This window comes from Rhinolophus hipposideros (assembly GCF_964194185.1).
Source record: "Rhinolophus hipposideros genome assembly, chromosome: 1".
Classification (NCBI taxonomy): Eukaryota; Metazoa; Chordata; class Mammalia; order Chiroptera; family Rhinolophidae; genus Rhinolophus; species Rhinolophus hipposideros.
Window position 1 is genome coordinate 49,916,458 of NC_138047.1, and position 23,420 is coordinate 49,939,877.

The 23,420-nt window shown below is 34.8% G+C and overlaps 1 protein-coding gene across 1 annotated transcript in view; it reads right to left on the reverse strand.

The window, feature by feature from the left end:
* Positions 1 to 14,844: 14,844 nt before the first annotated feature.
* The window catches only part of LOC308499242 (transmembrane protease serine 11F-like), a gene marked incomplete at both ends in the record, with an annotated part of 98,295 nt that continues 89,719 nt past the window's right edge, over positions 14,845 to 23,420 (reverse strand). The window contains 3 exons of the mRNA XM_081052304.1: positions 14,845 to 15,003; positions 19,080 to 19,222; positions 20,718 to 20,977. Coding sequence (XP_080908430.1) covers positions 14,845 to 15,003; positions 19,080 to 19,222; positions 20,718 to 20,977 — 562 coding nt within the window. The remainder of the gene's footprint in view (positions 15,004 to 19,079; positions 19,223 to 20,717; positions 20,978 to 23,420) is intronic.

Genomic DNA, 23,420 nt, shown 5'->3' on the forward strand with positions numbered 1-23,420 from the left:
CCTTTTTGCATTTCCCTAATACCATCCTACCTCAGGCATTCAATGTGTTTTATCTGGACAATCACAGTAGCCATTAATAGATGTTTTTATCTCCAGATAATTTCCCTTCAAATGCATTCTGCAATGTGGTTGCCAGAATTGTCTTCCCAATACAGTTCTGATCGTGTGACTCATTAGTTCAAAAAGCCTCAGATATTTCTCATTATATAGAATATAAAGTCTTTAGCTTAGTATTTATTCACTCAAGAAATGTTTATAGAGAGTCCATTATGTGCTGAAAACTGATTCTGTTGCTGAAAAAACAATAGTGAACAAAACGGGCAAGTTCCTACTCTCATGGAGTTCACAGGCTAGTGGAAGGAAACTGAACGAAAAAAAAAAAAGCCAAAGAATAAGTTTCACTCATTAAAGTAAAACACAAAGAGAGAGTGACACAGCTAGTGGGTGAGGGTGCTTTGTTGGGTAGCAAGGAGTCATCCCTGAAGAGATACCATTTGAGCTGAGGGGTGAATTGTAAGGAAACAGCTTCCAGAAAAACTGGGAAAGGGCAACCAGCTGGCAGCAAGTTCCTAGAGCTGGAATTAGGGATAATTTGTTTAGTTCCTGAAAGTGATACACTATTTTATGCATTTTACATGATAGGGCCCCTCTTCTAGATGATTCTGTATATATCACATAGTCTTGAACTGAAAACAAGCAATATTTCTTTTATATTGCTTTTTTCTTAAGAGGTTGCTTTGGTCACAGAGGTCTCACCCGGTCTCTGAAGAGAGGCTACATGTATAGTGGAAAGAGCCTGAGTTATTTTCAGACAGAATGCCTTTGTACTCACTAGTCATGTGACTTCATCTCATTTATTAGAGCCTGAGTTTATTAATCTGTAAAATGCAGATGATTCCCACAGAGGCATCATGAGAATGAAAAGAGATAGCAAATGTTCACTGATTGTTAGCTATTGTTATCAGGCTTGATTAAACAAGTAGTGTGACTTGCTGACACTTTGGAACAAAAGTATAAGGTTTGAAAAGTATAAACAGTTGATAACTGCTCTCACAAAGACAGTCCAGCCATTCTGCAGAAGTTACACTCATTTGGGAGATTTCTGTCTAAATGACAACCAAGATTGCTCTCTTGTCCCATTTCCTATTGCCCTCACATTTTAGTGATAAAATACCTGCCAGAAGGTGACTATATTACTTCAGTTAAGTATAAATGGCATTTGTATATAGCTGATGAACTATCTTAATTTCTGAGAGTTCTTACTGTCTGTGTTTGATAAATTTACACAGTGTAGTCAGAGTCTCATATGATGATTCTAGAATCTTAAGGCCCCTGGAAAGGTAGAGTGCTCCTTTACTCAAGGTTGCCCAACCTGATTCCAAACACGTTTGGAGAGCAAAGGGTGAGGTGTTAAGCATATAAGGGTGAATCACAGGTCATCCTAACAATACTAATAATGATGATAATAGCTTTGATTTATGAATATGTAGCACCGTATAGTTTTTAAAGAGCTTAGCATACCCTATGACATCTCTGTAAGGTTCACATGGTAAATAGTATGCCCACTTTTCAATTGAGGCTAAAGGAGTTTGCCCAAGAACATAAAAGTACTTAATTGAACCCACCTAAATTTCCTATCTTCTATTTATGAACATTTTCCTCTGTAGAACACAGGAGCTAATAAAAAATTACCCCAACAACGACCAGTGCAGCATGGTACAAAAATAGAAGCTTGGGAACAAGGAGGTGAATTTTGCTGAACAGAATTGTACTAAAAATAATTTAATTTTCATCCAAGATTCAGGGGTCTGGAGGAGCCCAAATACACTTAAGATTAGAACATGGCAAACAATTGAGAGCTTCTAGTACCTTGGGAACCAAAGCCTTACAGTGAAGCTGCCCAGGAGACCCTGTTGGGAGGCATGCCTGAGTCACATGGTGTAAGAGTCTCAAGATGGTGAGGTCACCAGCTGGGCTGGGCTGTGACCTTCAGGGAACCCCATAAAGAGTTGGTGGCCAGAAAATGATTATTCCTCTTGGAGAGACCTAAAATCCTCTGATGAAGACAGTTAATTCACCTATAAGTGGGACTCAATAAACCATTCTATCAGATCTGTTTCCAGGAATCTGAGTAGGAATCCAAGTCAAAGTATAATAAACCCCTAGAAAATCACCTGGCCATTTGTTACACAGGTGCTTCTTGCACAACGGTCATGATCAAATCTTACTTTAATATACTATACTCTCTTTCCAATAGAACCTCCATTGGGTCTGTTAACAATGATAACCTTTTTTACAATGGTAATCTTTTGGTAATCTTTTAACAATGGTAATCTTTTAACAATGGTAATCTTTTATAGTTTTTAGGGTGTTTAATATCAAATATCAGTACAGAGGTAAAAACATAACTTTACGCTGTTAATAACTTTACTGACAGTTGTCACCCTAATAAACTTTAATTAAAAACAAACAAACAAACAAAAACAACAAAACACAAGAGACAAAGAAGGACCTAATAATGCCATTTTTGGATACTTATCCAAAGAAACCCAAAATGATGCTTCAAGCAGATGTGCTCATCCATATGTTCACTGCAGCATTATTTTCAATAGCCAAGATATGAAGGCAACCTGGATGTCCCTGAATGGACGAATGGATAAAGACGAGGTGGTACATATATACAATGGAATATTATTCAGCCGTAAAAAAGAATGAAATCTTGCCATTTGCAACAACATGGATGGACCTAGAGGGTATTGTGCAGAGTATAGTAAGTCAGACAGAGAAAGACAAATGTATGATTTCAGTTATATGTTGAATCTAAAGAACAAAATAGAAAAATGAAATAGTAACACTCATAGATACAGAGAACATTTTGATGGTTGCCAGATGGGAGGGAAATTTGTGGGTGGGTAAAAAAGGGGAAGAGATTAAGAAGTACAAATTGGTTGTTACACAGTAGTTATGGGGATGTAGGATATAACATAAAGAATATAGTCAATAATATTGTAATAACTATGTATAGTATCAGATGGGTACTAGATTTATTGGGGTGATAAATGGGAGGGGGTTGGGGGCAGGGTGAAAAAGGTGACAGGATTAAGAAGTACAAATTGGTAGTTACAAAATAGTCATGGGGATGTAAAATAAAGCATAGGGAATATAATCAATAATATGGTAATAAGTATGTATAGTGCCAGCTGGGTACTAGACTAGTCAAGAGGATCACTTCTAATATAAATATCTAACCACTAACCAATATCTAACCACTGAAATTAATATAAAATAATATTGAATGTCAACTGTAATTGAAAAATTAAAAAGGAGGGACAGGTGAAGGGGAATAAGAGGTTCAAATTTCCAGGTGTAAAACAAATAAATCATGGGGATATAATGTACAGTATAGGGAATATAGTCAATAATATTGTGCTAGCATGGTACAGTGTCAGATGGTTGCTGGACTTATAGTGATCACTTCTTTAGGTATATAAATGTTGAATAACTATGGTGTACACCTGAAACTAATATACTGTATGTTAGCTATATTTTAGTAAAAATATTTTTTTAAAAAGAAAAAATGGCTTATAATTTGCATTTTTCTTGAGGATATCAACTTGGCCAAAAACAAAACACCTATTACTTCACCTAAGTAAGTATTCTGCACTGTGAGTTTCATGATCCCAGTCTAGATTGCGCTCTCCTACTTGCCAATTTACAAAAATGTACTCATCTTTAAGACCTTATTCCAGTGCTTAATTTAAAGCTTTCATTTCCTGTCCTGCTTAAAATTATTCTTTCTTTGAGTTGTTATGTTTCTCAAATTGCAGTTGCAGTCATCACAATTCTGCTATAAGTACTAACATGTCCAGATCAATTTCCTTAAATTTTGAAAATAGACTCACTTTTTAATATAGCCAATCCCTAAGCAATAATATTTACCAAATACTGAATTTGATTCAGTAGTTCTATTTTCTTACGTATACATTAAAATAAATCCTACGTATAGTCGTTTCATATATCACCAGCAATATGAGTACTGATCTTTTAGGTAATGCTACTAAAGTGCCTTGATTATACCTGTGCTTAACATTTAAGCAAATCTAAATTACATTATATTTATTACTACTTATGGTTCTCTCTCTCTCTTCCCCTAACCAGAGATCATGCTTCCTTTATTCCTCTACCATGTGCCTTGTTATGAATCTTGTCCTTGGTAATAATTGAGTACCTTTTTTGTTGTGGTTGTGGTTGAAACGAAATAACATTGAGCTCATCTTATTGTTATTTAGATTCTTGGTTGGCATAAGAAATACTCTCAATATTCATTCACTGTGACCCCTCTGTATGAGCCTGAAATTCTGTGTCTGGTTCATTTACCCAACTTGAGTATTATAATTGCATTCTAACTCAGTGGTATGTCAATACCCAGGAAATTTTAAAGGAATTTACTTTTAGATTACTAATAAACTGGGGAAAAGAATATAGCCTGTGCCATGAATTTGTGAAACAAGATGAACTGGGCAACAGTAATCTCAGGCTACAAACTAATCTTTTAAAACTCTATAAGATAAAATAATTATTGTGTATTATTTATTCCTACAGGGGCATTTAAGTGTTGTACTATGTCAACATTTATTAGTAATCTAAAAGTAAATTCCTCCTTATAAAAACTGCTTTATATGTGTAACACATATTTTTTTACTGTTTTATTGGCTTTGTTTATAAAATTCTAGGAGAGATTAGAAAAATTAGTTCCACATGATCTTGGTTTATTTTCACTTTGCTGTCATGTTTATGAGTGAACTATTCATTTCCTAAAACTCACATATGGAGGTAGAAATCATCAAAGCAAACATTAAATAATTGGGCTACTTTAAAAGAAAAAGGAGGGGAAAACTAATGATTGCATCAAACCTTCTGTTTATCAAAGTTTCAAAATAAAGGTTAAGTGGCAAATTGTAAGTTACATATTACAGATATGAAAAGGAGTAAGTTAACTTATCAATATGAATAGAAAGCCATTAAATATTCATTCCTTTTAATTTAGCAATTTTATTTTACCATTTAAACATGCCAGAGCCTGTGTGAAATTCATCATTGTATTTTTAGCACCTGGAATATGGTAGGTGCTCAAGAATATTTTTTATTAAAATAATAACAAGAATGGAAAACTCAGAGAAGAATCCCAAAGAAGACTAACATTTAAGATATGGGCAAGGGATGAGGAATCCTGGAAAGCACAGAAGAAAATAAGGAGGAAATATGAAAAAATAAATAAATGTGATATAATAATAACAAAGGATAGAGGATATTCAAGGAGGGATTGATCCACAGTATTGAATGCTGTTGGAAAATCAAATATAAAAATTTAGAATACCCATTGATTTAAGCAATGTGAGTCATTGGTGACCACGAGAGAAAAAGCAACAGAGTAGTGGAATTATAAACCAAATGTCAGTGGGTTTAAAGAAAAATTGGAAGTGAGGAGATGGGACAGTGGATATTAACATTTTTATTTTTTTAATGAGTTTGGCTATGAATGGAAACAGACAGGTAGGTCAGGTAGGTCATCAAGGTATATGGGGTTGATAGAGGATTTTTTTCTTTTTATTGTGAATGGGACAGTTTTGAGCATACTTACAACAGTGTAAACTAGCCAGTAGAAATCCTGAGGTTGGGAGGAGGATTGTTTTGACAGCATATTTGAAGTATCATGGATTCTGAACTATTAGGTTTACACATATGTGATTGCCATTTGTGTAGGTCAAAAGGGGCAATATATTGACATTTTCATATGGTTCCACCTAATAGGTTTGAGAACTTAGACAAATTGTAGGCAACCTCCAAAGAGCATAAATAGATACAGGTAGGTTTGTTGGTTCCATGTCAGAATTCTCATCTAATTGATCAATCAAGTTATCTTTTTGAAGTAGTTGAAATATGAGAGGGCTGGTGGTGAGAATTGGAACTCTGAGAAGGCTAGAGAAGTTGAAAATAGTCATTGTGGAAAATTGGAGTATAAATTAAGGTGATGTAGTAGGAATGGTAGGTCAGAACTGAGGGCTCAGATGAACTGGCACTTCCTGCACATTTGTGAGATTTTCTGTAGTATTCCTCAGTGGTCTGGGCAGAAGAGAGCCATTGTTCTGATAGTTGTATTCACTCTAGACTTTATCCAGGTATGAATGATGGAAGAAATATGAAACAAGAGATTTCAGTGGAGTTTAAGGCATCATTAAGAAATTTGTTGAAATGATGAACCTAAGGATCACAAGAGAAACAAAGATGAGTGTGTTTGTCTGTGTGTGTGTGTGTGTGTGTGTGTGTGTGTGTGTGTGTGTGTGTGTGTTTGGTGGGGGTGGCAACCGATGGATATGAAGAATTCATTGACTGGAAGAGCCAATGAAATTAAACAAAAACAAAACAAAACACAAAAAACCCTGGTGCATTAGAAATAACTAAGACTGCAACAGGACGGTTAGTATAGTGACAGTTGTCCAAAGGTATGATTCACAGATAGTAATCCCAAGTCATGACAAACTCTAGGGTGTGGACATGAAAGTAATATTTGAAGAAAAGGTTACAGAGATGAGATCAAGGAAATAAATGACTACAATGCTGAGGATCAATCACATGGGCACTGGTGCTGCCTAGGCTAAACCTGGGAGATAGGGACATAAATGTCAGTCTTTAATGAATTACGGCATAATCATGGGTCCATAGAATAGCGATGAGGAGGGAAAGATGGTGGAGAGCAGAACTGTGAGAGCACCAAAGGAGCAAGGCAGTTTACAAGGATGTGGAGAGCAGTGATGTGAGGTGGCATTAGGGAGTGAGAGGACAAAACTCAATCTTCAGTAATAAACCCTTACTTGAAAGGGCTGTAAAAAGTGCTGTGTCCTGAGGGAAAGAAAATGAACAAATTATATTTGAATTTTCTAGGGAGATGGGGAATATTTAGCGAAAAAAGAAGTTTAAGATGTAGAGTAGTTTGCTAATCATGGGATGACATTCCAGAAATTATGAAAGCGCAGAGGATATTTTATCCTAAGGAAACAATTTCAAATGTGTGCAAAAATTAGCCAGAGGGATGTTCATTTTAACAGTGTTGTTTACAATTTTGCCAAGATTGAAAAAAAATAGATATTTAAATTAAAGATAATCTATCATAACATTTTCCTGTAAAAATACTTAACCATATATAAAACCGATATGTTTGTATCATGCTATGTCTTATTTTAAAGAAATATGATAAAATATGAATATGTATATATATGCATAATATGTGTGTATATGTTCTGATAAAGCTTAAATTTCATCTTTAAACTTAGAATTATGCCACTTCAGAGATACTATTATTCTTAGTTTATGTGCCATCTGTTTTTTTTATTTTTTATTTTTTGTATCTAGTTTTGGTCCTACATTGACAGTGCTGAACTCCTAAAGCCCAACACAATATTACAGAAGATGAGTGAAGCCTTTCATTTAAATGACAAGTTTAGTTTGCAAATTAAAGCAGTTGGGCCCTGTTTTCTATATTTATATGTTTTCACTTGACAGGGTCCTTTTATGCTTATTGTTATAAAACCAAAACTTGATTTTAATAGTCAATGTTGGAAATAACTTAAAGTTCACTAATGCATGTTACTACATGAAAAAAGACTCTAGATGTGTGCCAGAGCTGTGAGGTGGGGCAAAATGAATGAAGGTGGTCAAAAGGTACAAACTCCCAATTATAAAATAAATAAGTCATGGGGATGTAATGTACAGCATGTGACTATAATTAATAATATTGTATTGTACCCAAATAAATTTAAAGAAAAATTAAATGGTTCAACTAATAAACATGTGCCAAGAATTCTACTAGGTACTGGCATGTACAACAATGAATAAGATATATTTTCTTCATATTACTCACATGTGACAAAAACTAATAAAGTTTTATTTGTATATTTCAAATGGAGAAAACCCTCTAAGACTTAATTACACTGAGGCATAGATTATCAATGGGAAGAGTAGGGATAGCTTTTCAAAATCTCCCCACCAATCCCTTTACTCTTACCCCTTACTATCACTGAGCCACAAAGCCAAGGAAAACCAAAGCAAAAAATTATAAAGTGGTCACACTCATTAATTTTGATATGGAAAGGAACCATAAAATTTTCAAAGATTTTGGATCTGGAGGGGACAACTTTGAAAATCTTGAAAAAGCAAAGTGATAGGGATAAAGAGGCCTAAATGGTTTCTTGCTGTATCATCAGATATAGTTCCTTCATTTTCCCTAGATTTTTATTTCAGTGTATTTTTCCTGTTTCTCTACCTTTATGTCACTTTCATTTCTCTCTCATTTAGTTTCTATAGACTTCCTTCCAAGTCTATTAAAATACAGAAATCTTAGAATTATTTATTTGCTTCTCGCTTTTATATTCTTATGTACAAATTGTTTTTATATTGTTTTTTAGAATTTTGTTTTAAAAGGCAAATAATTTCTCAAAGGTCATTAAAATTCAGATTCATTTTTTTGCATTTTAATTATATTTATCAATTTCAGAATTAGGGTTAAAATACAGTATTTCTTATACAACTTGTCTTTCCTCTATTTTCAATGTATCAATTAAATGCATACTTTAGCATTATATATGCTAAACAAATAGCATTATATATGCTAGACTCCGCACTGAGGATGAGAAAACACTTTCTTCCTTGCCCCATCCTTTCATTCCTACAAATCTATAAAATTTCACCTCTCTCTCTGTTTTTCCTCCCTCTCTGTGATTATCTCATTTTCACATTAAACTTGTCAGTTAAAATCCAACCTGCTAAATTTTTCAAATCCTAGATATAAAATCATTAGCATGGTTTCCTGAAATAAAAATTATTAACATTACTATATTATTATTTTCTCCAACGACAATAGAAAAAAAAACCAAATTCCCAATTTAGAATAATTGCCTGAATTGGAAACCACAATCTGAAATGAATCTTTTCAAACATGAAAATAAAGTTAAACTTACTGATACATCATACGCTGTTGGGAATGCAAACTCCTCCACCTCGGTGCTGCTTTGTGAATTCTCCTCAAATGAGCAGCATCCTGGGCATTCTTTCAGACTTGTATGCTGACTAAAGAAAGAGTGCTTAAGGATTTAAAGTAAACTAGTTTGACAGGTTGGGATGGGTATACTTTAACCAATAGTATGGTTTGAGGTGAAGAATCCCTTGTAAGTCTTTACTGCCGGAAAAATTTCCTGGTTCTGGATAATTAAGTGAGAAACAATATTATGTTCGAAACCTAAGCAACATCCCTAAGTACTTTGAATGGCTTTGTATTTCTCTTTTAAGAGGTGGCACTCTTTCTTTCTGAGTCAGTACAAGTCTGGTCTTCAGGCCCTTCCATTCATCTCTTTCAGAGGCAAGTGTGAAACAAGGTCAGAGGTGTTCATAAAGCATTTCATAGCCCTTGACTTGATTTTCTTAGTGCGATAGTACATGTACTCATTACATCTGGCCCAGTCATTTGTTTGTATTTACTCTAAAGAGTATTGAGCTTTAAAGTGAAACAATAAAAATATATTTGTGCCAACTGCCATTTTAAAGGGCTTCAACTGCTAATTGTCTCTTCTCCATGTGCTCTCCTATGTAACTATAGAGGTGTTTACCTTCTCTGAAGTTGAGTTTTCTTTTCTGTTGATCCAAACCTTTTTTCCTCATTGCATCTTTGCCCACATGCCTAAAATATCACTTCCCTTCTGTATAGTTCAGTTCTCAATTCAAAGTCCACCTCACTGTAAAATCAAATCATTGAATCAGAATCTGTCTACACAGGGTCCTTAGACTCTAAAGATAACTCCTCCAGGATGTTTCCCTTTAATCTCCTGACTCTCACACTATCTGAACCACCCTTAACCTATGTTTTCCCTTCAACCAATCATCTAATTTTAATTTTGCTTATTATTAGATTTAAGACCTATTTCTCCTGTAAGATAGTAAAACATTTGCAACTGTGATGTCTTTCAATAAATACACTTATCAGCACCTCAGCAAACACTACGACATTCAATGCTTACTGAGTCTTTTTTTAGTTGATTTGACGGTCAACATTCATTTTCGTATTCCAATACCTCTTTTGTTTTGAAAAAAAAATTTTGGCAAAATGGGAACATATTACAATTAATAAATGAGCATATGAGAAAAGTTTCAAATTGGCTAATAAATATTTTATACCTCGGCCAATGTTCTAGTAATGTGTAACAAATTATAAACTTAGCCACTTAAAACAACGGCAGTTTATTATGTAATCTTATTCTGCAGGTCAGAAGTTTAGGAGAGCTCATCTTTGTTTTCCGCTTGGTGTCTCAAAGGCTGAAAGCAAGATGTGAGCTCAGCTGGGTTCCTTTCTGGAGGCAGTGATGAAAAATCACTTCCCAGATCACTCAGGCTGTTGGCAGAATTAAGTTCCTTGAGGAAAGACTCCTTGAGGAAAGGAATAAGGTCCCTATTTCTTTGCTGCCTGTCAGCCTAGGCTGTCCTCAGTTTCTAGAGGCTACCTGCATTCCTTGATACATTGTCCCTTTCATCTTTAAGCTATCAGTAATGTATCTTCTCATACTTAGAATCTCTGCCTTTTCTGCTGCCAGAAAGAGAAAACTCTCTACTTCTAGAAGATTACATTAGAGCCACTTGGAAAGTCAATTGACTTGTAATCTTAATCATATCTACAATATTCTTTTGCCATGTAATGTAACATAATCACGAGTATGGTATCTCATTGTAGTCACAGTGAGAGTAAGGAATGTTTTTTGATTGTGTAACGACTGCATTTCTCTCATTTCTTATTAGTCACAGTTAAAACTTTTAGGCAAGAAAAATGTTGAAACCTATAAAAGAATGTTTATTGTAAGTATTTACAAAAGCAGCTTAATCAAAACTTTGTAATTAGCTGCATTTTAGTGGGCTTTCTGTAGTTTTATTTATAAAACAGACTAATGAGGCATTCACTATAGCAAAGAGAGAATCAAACATTTGTTGTTTTAGTAGCGTTCAAAATCTTTTGCTGCTCCTCATTTTGAAATATGGTATAGATTTTTAATTTATACCATACCAAGGCTTTAAATTACTCTATAACTACAAAGGTTAGTGTAGAGGGTGAGAAAAGGAATGAATAAGGTAATGATTTGGAGGGTAAAATTTTCATGGAGTACTCTGACCTGCCCCTGTAATGGGCTCTGCAGCTTTGCCTGCATTAAAATCATCCTGCATTCCCTTAAGTATAGCTGGATATAGTTTTAAGTGGCGTTATTTGTCCTAATTGTAAAACTGGTTTTGTCCAGTGATGTGTTTTGCTAAATACCATGCTAGTTTAACTTACCTTACATTTTTGCAAGGCGAGACATTGGTTTGGCAACAATCATCTAATTCCAGTGACTTCTAGAATTTCTGTGTTCCTTGCTAGTGAACCTGAATAACTCAAATTAGAGTGATGGAGAGATGATGGGACTGGATGTGAGGGCTCCTGGATTTTGTTCTTACACTTGCTGTGACCTACTGTATCACTTGGGGAAATTCTTTTGGCTCTGATTTTACGTCAGTCAAAAGCAGAGGTTCTTGTATTAGGTTGGTGTAAAAGTAATTGCAGTTTTTGCAATTATTTTTAACCTTTAAACCACAATTACTTTTGCACCAACGTAATAGATAATCTCTGAGGTCCTTCCTGGTTCTAACAGCTATGATTCCAGCATTAGTTTCAATAAATTATAACAAGTTTATTTTTTATTTCCATGATTGCATGAAGGAATGTCTCCCACACATTCCTTCAAATAAATATATTAACAAAGCAGCAACTTTATTCAGTTGAAAGGGGTAGATTCCTATTAATATATATTTGTTCTCATTGTTGTTGAATCATGAAGATTTCACCAAGAGAAGATGATTAAGTAGTTGCAAAAATTTGGGTCCAATCTTGTTCTAGCATTAAAAATTAACCCTTTAGTTCTCATGGCACCCAAAATTCCATCAAGATCCCATACGAATTATGTGCTGTAGTGTTTACTGTCAGCCTAATGGATTGGACCTGTATTTTAAAACAATAAGTCAGACAAATTGAAGGTTGATTTGGATTTTTTTCTGTGAAAAGATGTGACTATTATTATAGCATTTACAGCATAAGAGGCAAAGCCCAGGTTTTTTAAAAACCACAATATATTTGCAAAATTCACAAAGCAATGGTATTGATAAATATGCTAACACTGTAAAAAAAAGCTTCTTTACAATCTTAATGCATTTGCAGCACCATCTGTATTGATAAAAATTTACAATAATATACTTTGCACTCTTTTGAGCAGATTTTAAACATTCTTTGCCTTTTCAACTTTATTGTTCAACAGGAAAGCCTCACAACAGTGCTATGAGGTAGATAGCTTAATGTCTCATTTGATAGATGGAACACCTGAGGAAAAGCTATTGCATGACTCCTATAACACCACTCGGGTCAGACATCATTGAACTAGAAATAGTACATGTAAATTCTGTTTTCAAAATCCACTTTTCCCTTTCTTAGATTTACTTATGGCCTGTTGGATATATGCCTCTCATTCGTGCTAGAACGTCACTGAATTGAATTAAGCATAAAATTATTTAAATCAGGATATATAGTTTCACAGACACTTACATGCAAAAAGTGATCACAGTCTTCTGAAATACAAGTATAGTTACACAAAACCACATATCCATTTTTATAGAATTTACATACTAGAAAATAACTTTTTTTGTAAACAGAGTTGTTTTCCTGTTTCTACCAAAGGCCGTATTTATCTTTAATATAAAATAGGTTAATCAAGCGCATCTTGAATGTACTAAATATTCTCTAGAAAGCTTTGGATGTTTCTATGCATGTAAAAAGAAGGGTAAAGATATAGCTTTTCACGTGGCTTTTTCTGTTGATATTTAGTTAGTAGTCATCAACTCAGAAATTTGGTGACATTTTCTGTTTAAAAGGAAAGTATGTATGGAGGAAACTTTTCTGTTTATATCTTAATATTGAGCTATAAATAACAACTAGAAGCTTTTTTAGTTATACTTATCTTGTTTACATATATTACATATAAATACATACACATAAAGTAACAAAAGTTTCAGTCAGTAAAGAAACAGGTTAAATTTTTCTCTGATAAATCAGAGCAACAAATCTAGCACTTGAGGTCTCACATTGGAGGCTGGAAGATGAATGCAGCCGCATCTCTGTAGTCAAAACCCTGAGGCCAAATGGCAATGCGTCCTGTGTGTCTACAAGCAGACATAGTTCAAAATGTATTAAACAGACATAAAAAGTGATTTTGAAAATCTAGTGGTTCACCTAACATTTTTATAGTGTAATTTAAATTTTTTATAGTGTGTAGTTTAATTTAAAGTATTCTGAAATCAATTACATGACTATAAAGAAACAAGGAACAGTTTTTAAAAAGCATATTGTTTTATTGTGTCCAAAGCACACTACTAATAAATAGTAGCTTGTCCACACTGACAGTGTGCAGAAACTGTTCCAAGGGCTTTACCTGTATTAACGCATTTCATCCTCATAACAACCATATGAGGTGGGTACCATTTTTATTCCCACTGTAGAGATAAAAGAGCTAATGCACAGTGATGTTAAGAAACCCGCTCAAGGACAAATAGCTCATATGTGGCAGTGCCATCGTTCAAGCTCAGACAGCCTGATTCCGAAGCTTGTGCTTTCCACCACTAGATTTTGGGCTGATTTAAGCCCCAAAGTCATCCACTAATTTGACAAATTAAGCTAATTTATCTTAAAACTCACAGAGACATTCCTTTCCATTATAGCAAACATTTATATAGTGCATGATATATGCCAGGCATTGTCCTAAGTGCTTTACACATATCAGCTCTTCTAACCTGACATTCTGATAGACATTTGACCTGTCAGAGAGTTGAAGTCTTACAAGAGCACTAGTTACCATATATTGATATAGATATTTCTAAATAAATAATTGGATAGCTCATTCCACAAAAAAACTAGAATGTTTGTTCTGTTATTAATCATTTGAAACAAACTCTGCATGCCTAGGTCCCATCAATTATTTTTATCCTCTTTGTACCCATGGAAAAATGCTCACAAGAATCTTTTTTATTCTCCTTTCTGGCCTAACTCCAACTGATGATTCTGTTAAAGAATAAATCAGAATGCTTATTAACAATACAACATGCATCCTGAAGCTAGAGCTTGTGTTTAAAACAATGTTAAAGCAAGTTCAAATACATTTAAACATCTTTTAAATGGCAACTCTTGTGGTGAATGATAATGCTCTGTGTTATTATTTATAAACCCAGGTTAGAGTTCAAGTTTTATTGCAAATCCTATGTCTCTCCTTTCTAACCGCTGAGTATACAGTCATGCTAGAACGCTGAAGCCTTGAATCCTCAGGGCAGAGTATTGTTTGATTTTTTGCTAGAAGAATCCCAAATGTTCCAGGTGTTATGTGAGGTAAGATTTTGGCAGCTCTGGCAGCTCTTCATATCCTGTAGAAAATGATGTTTCCCATTTTCCATTGGGGGAAACCATTTATAAATATTCATCTTATTAATAAGTATCACAGTTTCCTTTGTGAGTAAGGAGTTAGTGCTACTTGTCATTTGCTGTGTCCTCTTCCCTCAGGGTAAAAAGAGAGTTCAGTCACAAAGGCCACCTTATAATATTAGATTGGTCTGAGTCTGAAGGACTTCTTGACATTCAGCAAAAGCACCGATCCAAACCACATGAATATAAATAATACACAATATGCAGGAGTTTTAGCTCTGTGTGCCATGGATATAATTCATGGACAGTTCATACTAGATACCAGTCTTTGAGGCAATCCAGCCACGATACTGACTCACTTTTGTGTAGACCCCAGGTTTTTTGGGAAGAGCACAAGATTGTCCCCAACTTACTATACCAACAATGTACCAGATGTCACGATTATCATAAACCAGAGGTCCACCAGAATCGCCCTGGAGAAAAAAACAAAAATATTTAAAATTGTTAACTAATATAATTCAGTAGGAAGATCTGCAATCATCTCTCCTCCACAGAAAAAAAAGGAAATTGGTACACAGAACAGGCAGCCAGACTTGAGATAGATTATAAATATTTCTCTCACTTGAGATAAAATTTTGTACTATAAATTTTAAAGTGCATTCTTTTATAGAAAGATTAATACTCATTCATATGGAATAATTACATTATTCTAGTTCAAGATCCTTAGTTTTTTTTTCTAGTTTGATTACATACTTTATGCATGGTTTAGTAAGCATGTATATAAAATATTTACTATGAATATTTAATATTCACTATTTGTGCATAATGAAAAATTTTGATGATCTCCGCTGAGTATGGTTACCTTGACTGTGTTTTATGGACTTATTCTTGGCTTTTTTTTCTTTTACTCACCTAAATAATTTATGTTTGCTTGCTGAATTTTAATCCCCCATAAATCTCTTTTGGAACAAGGAAGTTAAGTAAATAAGAAGATATAAATGTAAAGGTTAAAAGTGTCTCAATAGTTGAATTGCCTACTTATCACTCCCAGCTCTATTAATTACTGGTTGTAATTAATACTTAGAGGCTAAGATACTTAACCTCTCTGTGCCTCTTCCACCTTCTTTATTTATTCTTTTGTAAACTATTTATTGAGTTCCTGCTGTATGTCTCAGGCATTTTGATGGGTATTGAGAATACAATAATGACCAAGTATGAATGGTTCTATGGATGCTCATAGAGTTTGAAGTTTATGTTTAAGAGCCGATATTAAATAAGCCCACAAATTAATGCAAAATTACAACTGTGGTAAGTGCTATGGAAACATGCAATAGGGAAATTTTATTAGTTAAGGAGGCCCAGAAAGTGTCCCCTGATGAGATGTAATTAAGCTGGTATCTAAAGAAAGAGGAGTTGACCATGAAAAGGGAAGTACGAGCAAAATGTGTTCTAGGTAGAGGAAACAGCATGCCTGGCTTATGTAAAGACCTATAAAAAAAGAGACTGGAGAGAAGACAGCAAGGGGTCCAGTGGTTATGTGATGGGGCTGTAGAGGTAGGGAGAGGCTAGTCCAAGTGGAGCCCCGTGGTCATTTTAATAAGCTTTTGTTGTTTATCTTAAGGAAAAAATGAAGGTAAGCCACCGAAGTGTTTTAAAGACAGTGTTGACATTGACATGATCAGATTACATCTTGTTGGAAACCATTCTGGCTTTCATTTCACTAATGCACTAAAGTATCATAGAATGAATATAAGGAAATAAGACAGCTGACTAATGTGGTTGGGGAGGTGAGGAAGAGAGGAGAAAGGGCGAAGGGGCAGAGTGTGAGAGAGAGAGAGAGAGGAGAGAGAGAGAGAGAGAGAGAGAGAGAGAGAGAGAGAGAGAGAGAGAGAGAGACAGGCAAGAGATGATGGGGGGATGTTTAAGGAGGTAAAATCCATTCAATTAGGTGATCAATTAGTAAGTGATAAGTAGAGAAAGTTAGAATGGCTCTTTCTGGCTTGTTTAACAGAATGAAAGGGGGTTGCCATTCATAGAGATACAAAACATAGGAAGAAGATCAGATGGAGAGGGTGAAACAGGCAGAGTCAGGTGCAACATTTTTAATGAAATGCCATTGAAATATCCAAGTGGAGCAGAGTATATAAGTCTGTAGATCAAAGGTAAGGCTGGGGGCTAAAAGTATAAATTTATGAATCATCTGCAAAAAGATGATAATTGAAGCCATGGAAGTGAATTAGAGTCTGTAGGGAGAAAGTATAGAGTAAAAAGAGGAACAGGCATAGTATAGATCAAAATTTAATGTCTGGGATTAAGAGAACGATCCTGAAAAGGAGACAGAGAAGGAACAGATAGAGATGTAGGATGAAAATCATTACAAGCCAACGAAAGACAATATTTCAGGAAAGAGGGAGTGGTAAGCATTGTTAAATGCTGTTAAAAGGTTATTAAAAAAAAAAAAAAAAAGACCAAAAATCGTTTGTTGGAGGTTATTGGTAGATCATTGAAAACCTCAGAAAGAGCTATATTTTTCTTGAAGTGATAGGGCAGAAACCATATAGAAATGGTGTGACATGTTAGCAGGGGTGGAGAAAATTGAGACAATGGGTATAGACATTTCCAAATATTTGATGGTAAAGAGAAGACAGGTTGCTAGCTGGAGGCTTAAGGGTCAGGAAAAAGTTGTGGTGCTTCATTTTGTTTTTTCCTAACTTGAGAGATCTGAATAGGGAAACATATGGTAACAGGAGAAATGCTGACTATGAAAATAGTGATAGGATATAATTGCTAGTGAAAACTTCCCCAAAAGAAGAGAAATCTGAGCAAAGGAGAAGGGATCATCAGCCTTAGAGGCAGCATCTCTGTTGTGACCTAAGTTGAAGGTCGATAAAATGGGTCCAGATGAAGGCCAATCTGCATGCCTGGTGCTGGGAAGATGGAGAAATTTCCTTCATATGGCTTCTGTTTGTCTTCAAAAATTGGGAAACAAAAAATCATCAGTTAAAAATAAAGTGTTAGAAAAAAAAAACAGAAGGTGAGGAAAGTGGAAAATGTTGGGAGAATTCAGAGGATGGTAGATTTGGAAAACACAAACAAACAAAACAGTAAGATTGTGAATTTTGTTATCTGGAACCTATAGTGGAACCAATGGGTTCTGTTGTATATTTTCTAGGAGCATTTGACTTCCAGGGTTCAGGCAGAGGGAGATTGGATAGTTGAGTTCTTCCATGTTTGGGACTTTGTCAGACAGAAATACTAGAAAGAGAGGGCAACAAGTGAGTATAGGCTATTAGCAAAAGTGTTTTAAAAATAGTAGTAAAATCTAAGCTGGAAAAGTGGATGATGGAAGAAAGGCCTGATGGGATGTGAGAAAACAGAGAAGCAATTGTCTATAGGTCTCTATATACTTGAAGAAAGGCAATATTTTATTCAACCAGTAAATATTTGTGCCAGGCAGTGTTTTAGGTTTTGGTAATACAGCAATAAATAAAATAGACCTCTCCCCTCCGCCCTCCAAAAAAAAAAAAAGCTGTTCCTTCATGGAGCTTCTAGTTTAGTGGGAGAGAGAGAATGACAGTATACCAGCCAAATAAAATATATCGTGTATGGGATGATGATGAGAGCTAAAGATAAAAATAAAACCGAGAAGGAACACAGAGAATGTATATGTAGGTTTTGTGGGTTAGGGAGTGAGGGCTGGCAGTTTGGAGTTGAACACAGACAGTGTGGCCAAGGAAGCAGGAGTAGTTGAAAAGCGGAAAGTAAGATTGGGGAGATGAGTTAATGGGAAGATTTGGGAAATTAGTGTTTTTGAAGTTGGAAGAGTTTTAGATAATAAGAATAGGTGGCTGAATATAGGTGAAGATCACTGGAAATTAGGAGATTTAGGAACTAAGAATCCAGCATTCAAATGGGCCAATGTCAATATTACAGGACTTGAGATGGAGAAGAAACCTGTTTCAGGTGTCAAAATCTTTAAAGAATGAAAGGGACAAAGGGGAGAGACTCAGAGATAGGGGATGAAACAAGATACATGAGAGATGATGACAAAGCTGAATAAAGTGTTCTTCAGAAGAGAGGTTGCTTTTGTTTTCAGTTTTGTTTAAGAAAAGAACAATAGACCTTAAAAGTAACTGTGTGAACCAGAAATAGGAGCAACAGACTTTAATTTCTTAATTTGTAAAATAGAGATAATTATAGTACTGCTTTGAACTCATGTTAAATAAAATAATGTCTAAAAAGTGCTTAGCACTTGGCTTGGTGTATAGTAAACATTCAACATAATAATTTTTGTTATTATGATTATTAATTAAACTGAGTCTTTGGTAAAATAGATGCTATTTTTTTTCTCCCAAGTGAAATATACACCAAATTTAGAAATAGCTGATGGAAACTTTCTTTTTTTTAATGTATTTTTCTTTAACTAAAGTTTATTGTGGTGACAGTGGTTAGTAAAGTTATATAGGTTTCAAGTGTACAATTCTGTAATGCATCATCTGTATATCACATTGTGTGTTTTTTAATGTTTTAACCTTGACTTTGGACTTACCTTACATGCGTCTACTTTTCCTTCCATGAATCCAGCACATAACATTCCTGAAGTTATCAGGCCATCGTACACATCCTTTCTGTTACACACATCAGTGCTTATGGTTTCTACCCTGGCTTGCCGAAGTTTATTTTGTGTAGGTCCTATTATATAAACAAACAAACAAAAAACATGTTCTTCAAATACAATTGTCACCAAGACATGGAAGACACATAAATTGTATATTTCTAGGAGCAAAAGCACAGTATTACTTTATTAACAGTAATTGTTGCCTAATTTTATTTTCTGAGTGATAAATGTCTCAGAAAATAAACCATAATTTATGGTTCTTTGCAACCACATGCAAAGAACCATAAACATATGCAGCCCAATATTATGTCATATTTGTGGATCTTTAAAAATTATGGGAATCTTTAAAATTACATGCAATATTGTGTGTGTGTGTGTGTGTGTGTGTGTGTGTAATATATATTATATATTATTTTTTTCATGAGGAGAGTATCCATCACAATGATCTTGTCCAACTGGCACATTTTGCCATATAAGGAAATTGAATCTCAGGTAAGTTGACTGATTTTCCAAAAGCTATTCAAGTAGAAACCAGGATATGAGCTGCACAGAGCTATTTGCCCTATTCTGTGCTGTTCTGTGTTATTTAGGTGTGTCTCGAAGCATGGGAAATAGAATGGATGCCAAATATGTGCTAACAATCGAACAGCAGCACAGAACAGGGCCAGGAGTTAGGAGAGAACACTGCACAGTTGAGTATGGGATTAAAGCTGGTGGTGAGTAGCTCTGAGCAAGCAATGAGGTAAGGGAAGACTAAAAGAGACTTAAAACAACCTCTCACAAAGTCAGGTTGGAGCTACATGGGGCATTTGGGAAATCTTACATATATGAGTTCTGTAAAAAAATAGATTAAGATATATTAGCATTTGTCTCCTAGTTTATTCAGGATATCCTTGATAGAACCTTAAACATTTTTTATTTCCTACTTTAAAACATTCAATTAATCTCTCTCTTTAAAGAGGATGAACTAGTAACTGGAAAGCTTAAGTTCTGTTCTTCAGTTTATAAAATTTTAGAATTGATGTCTTTTAAACCTCCTATGAGGTGGGACAGAGGAAAAGAAATACAGATTCTATTAACTAACCAAAATGAACATTCTCAAAACAGTCACAAAGCATTCATGTTTTTGATCACCATAAAGTTTCGTTAAAATGAGGAAGAATTTAGACAAAAAAAAAAAAAAAAGAAGAAAGAAAAAACTATTAGAAGATTGTGGTTTGAAGTATATGCTAACCAGGAGTGTTTACATATGGGAAATATACAATTTGGATCATTTACTCCCTTGTACTCCCATAGCATTTTGTCCCTCTTAGAGTATCTAAAACAGTGTGTTCTTTTCTTCTATATTAACCTCCCCTTTCTTAGCACTGATTCAATTAATTGTGAAATCCTCAAGAATAGGAACTTGATTCCTTTAACTTTTTAACCCTCAGTCCCCTGTTCTGCTCAGGGCCATACACACTGAATAATCAACATTATTTTTACTCAAAATCTAAAGAGGGATGCCCTAAGACATCTTGTTAGAGCTTAAGGCATATTTGTATTAAGTAAATTGGGTTGGATACTCACCATCATCTACAATAGATCCAAATCCTGTGACAAATACACTTGTTTTAGGTGGCAATTTTATATATGAATCTGGGAGGCAAACTCTCTGGACTACGTTTGAAAATTCAACTCGGGTAGTGAGCTGAGCCACAGCAATGTCATTTTCATTTGTTTCTCTACGGTAATTTTCATGAAGGATGATTTTCCCCACACTTCGTTGCACTGTGGGTGATGATATAGTTGTACCAAAAGTAGCAATCCATTGACTTGGGTCTTTATTTCTGCAAAACATTAAAAGATAAAATTTATGATGCTTAACTTTATGCTTCAAAAAAGATTAAGACTGTATTTCTCCCCAACTATTGGGATTATACTCCTGGAAAATCCCTATGGTGAGAAAATTTGCAGTTGATGACCTTATTGAAAAAAGAGATTAAAAACACTGATGATATAAGAGATTATGAAAGCTCTGAAAATATTTTATATCCTCTAAAATTAAAAAAGAGAATAGCACCTAAATGAAATTCCCGTGCTTTATTTGGATTAATAATAGTAATGGGTACTATACAATTAATTTCCAATTTTTTAATTCCTTGTTTATTAGAAACTCATCAGATTGTCTTCCATAATTTCAATGAAATGGTTATATATTGATTTTGATTTGTTTTGGATATTATTCATATGAAGAGGCATTTTCCCTCTGTATCCAACACTTCCTCCATTCTTATTTTATGACTCACTCGTCAGCTCTTGTTTACTGGCTCTTACTGTGATCACTGAGACAAAGTGTAATTTGTCGCTTGTGAATACAAACTCTATGTGTATACAGGATTGTTTCTCCACCCTGCACCCAGACCCTATCCTGATATTCAAAAACTGAGAGCTCTAACTCATTGTCATGCTGTTAAAACTCCGGCTGCCCTTTGATCTGGCCTGGTTAGTCCCTTTTTCTCCTTTTGAGGCTCTCCCTTCATGCACATGCTTTTCTTTCCCACAAAGTTATACCACAATCCACTTCTGTCTAGTCCTACCATCTCTTTACTTCCCTATTTCCTCCAAAGCCCAGTTTTTCTCTTTTTCAAATTATCCCCATCAAGAACGACTAGAAATATATAGAAACTTGAAATTCTCTTTGTAGAGGAAAATTATGTAGAAGGAAATCAGACAGAGAAGAATTAATAAATGGGATTTCCTTGTTTATGTATTAGTGAATCATAAATGTTTAAGTGTAATGAAATATCAGTGGTTTTCAAAGTACTAGGCACTGCCCCAGAAATGGTTAGGCAGATATCCAGGATGGGGACCAGGAGATGTGGAGGGCTCATCTCTCAGCTATCTTAGTTCTTTATACTTTAAAGTAAGATTTTATTCAAAGCTGAAATCTTAGGGCTGAAGCTTTCATTTGAAAACTAGAATTCTGGAAGATATAAGACATATATGACTTCAGTCTTCATGGAGCTCCTAAACTAATTGAGTACATAAAACAAGTACCCCTTCTCCTCATGCATTGCCAACCAGAAAGGAAGACTTACGTAACAGGCCAGGTTCAACATGCTTGTGCATAAGGACAATAAGACTCAGAAGTTAAATGTGAGGGCAGAACCAGCTGGGTATGCCCAGATGAGGGACATATCCAGCTGGTTAGTGTCAGGGAAAGATGGCCCAGGTCTCATGATATCCTGTCAAGAACTTTTTCCCCACCCACACTGTTTCCTTTTTTAAAGACATAAAGATGCTAAAATTTGTCTTAAAATGATTTTTTAAACCTACACTATTTCCATAGGAAAAAATAAAAATTTAAAAACTCTGGATAATTATGGCATTGTCTTTAAAGTACCCTGTATTTTTTTCCTTCACAACAGTAGATATCATTCATAGTCATCCCTTTTCCCTTACATGAAATTATATCACCCTCAAAATTGAGTGTCATCACCTTTCCCAACCCTTCTATATTATTATTAAAGGCATAAAATATGCTATAACATCACTCATATTTTAAGAAAACCTTCCTTTGAGTCCATAACCACCCTTACCTGTCAAATTTCTTTGCTCTTCTTCATTTAAAAAATCTTTGAAAGTGTCATCCAAACTCACTAAATCCAATCCTCTTTCTATTCTCTCTTCAATTCATTCCCATCCCTGTTATATCACCACAATTTCTCTTATCAAAGTCACCAGTTATCTCTATTTTATCAAACTCAGTGCCAATTCCCATTTAGGCCTGTCAACACACAGACTGCATTGGACCTGCCAAAACACATATCTCAATCACTATTGCTTATATTTTTCACTAAATATTAATTAATTGGCATTCTGGATTTATTATTTTTAATTTACATAAACAGAGATCAGTGATAAACTGAAATGAATGGCACTCCCAAAAACAAGTATGAAGATTGGAACACTATGTGAACAAAAAAATCAGAAAGCCTTAAAAAATTAGTGAAACTCAAGTTCACTTAAGGCGTGATGCTAGTTATTCTGGGGTTTGTAAATACATGTAAGTGAGTCCCTTTTCTCTTCTCTCACAAGAGCATGATAGACAATCACCTTAAATTCATTTAGTCATTCCCATTGCACATCAACCCCATAAATGAAGGTGTAGACACCTTAGAAAGAATGCTACCCTTAGAAGGATGGTCAAGAACCTCCTAGACTCACCAAAGATGGTATCCTTGAACGGGTGTGTGAACAGTTCCACTGTCCAGGGCTTCATGCAGAGCT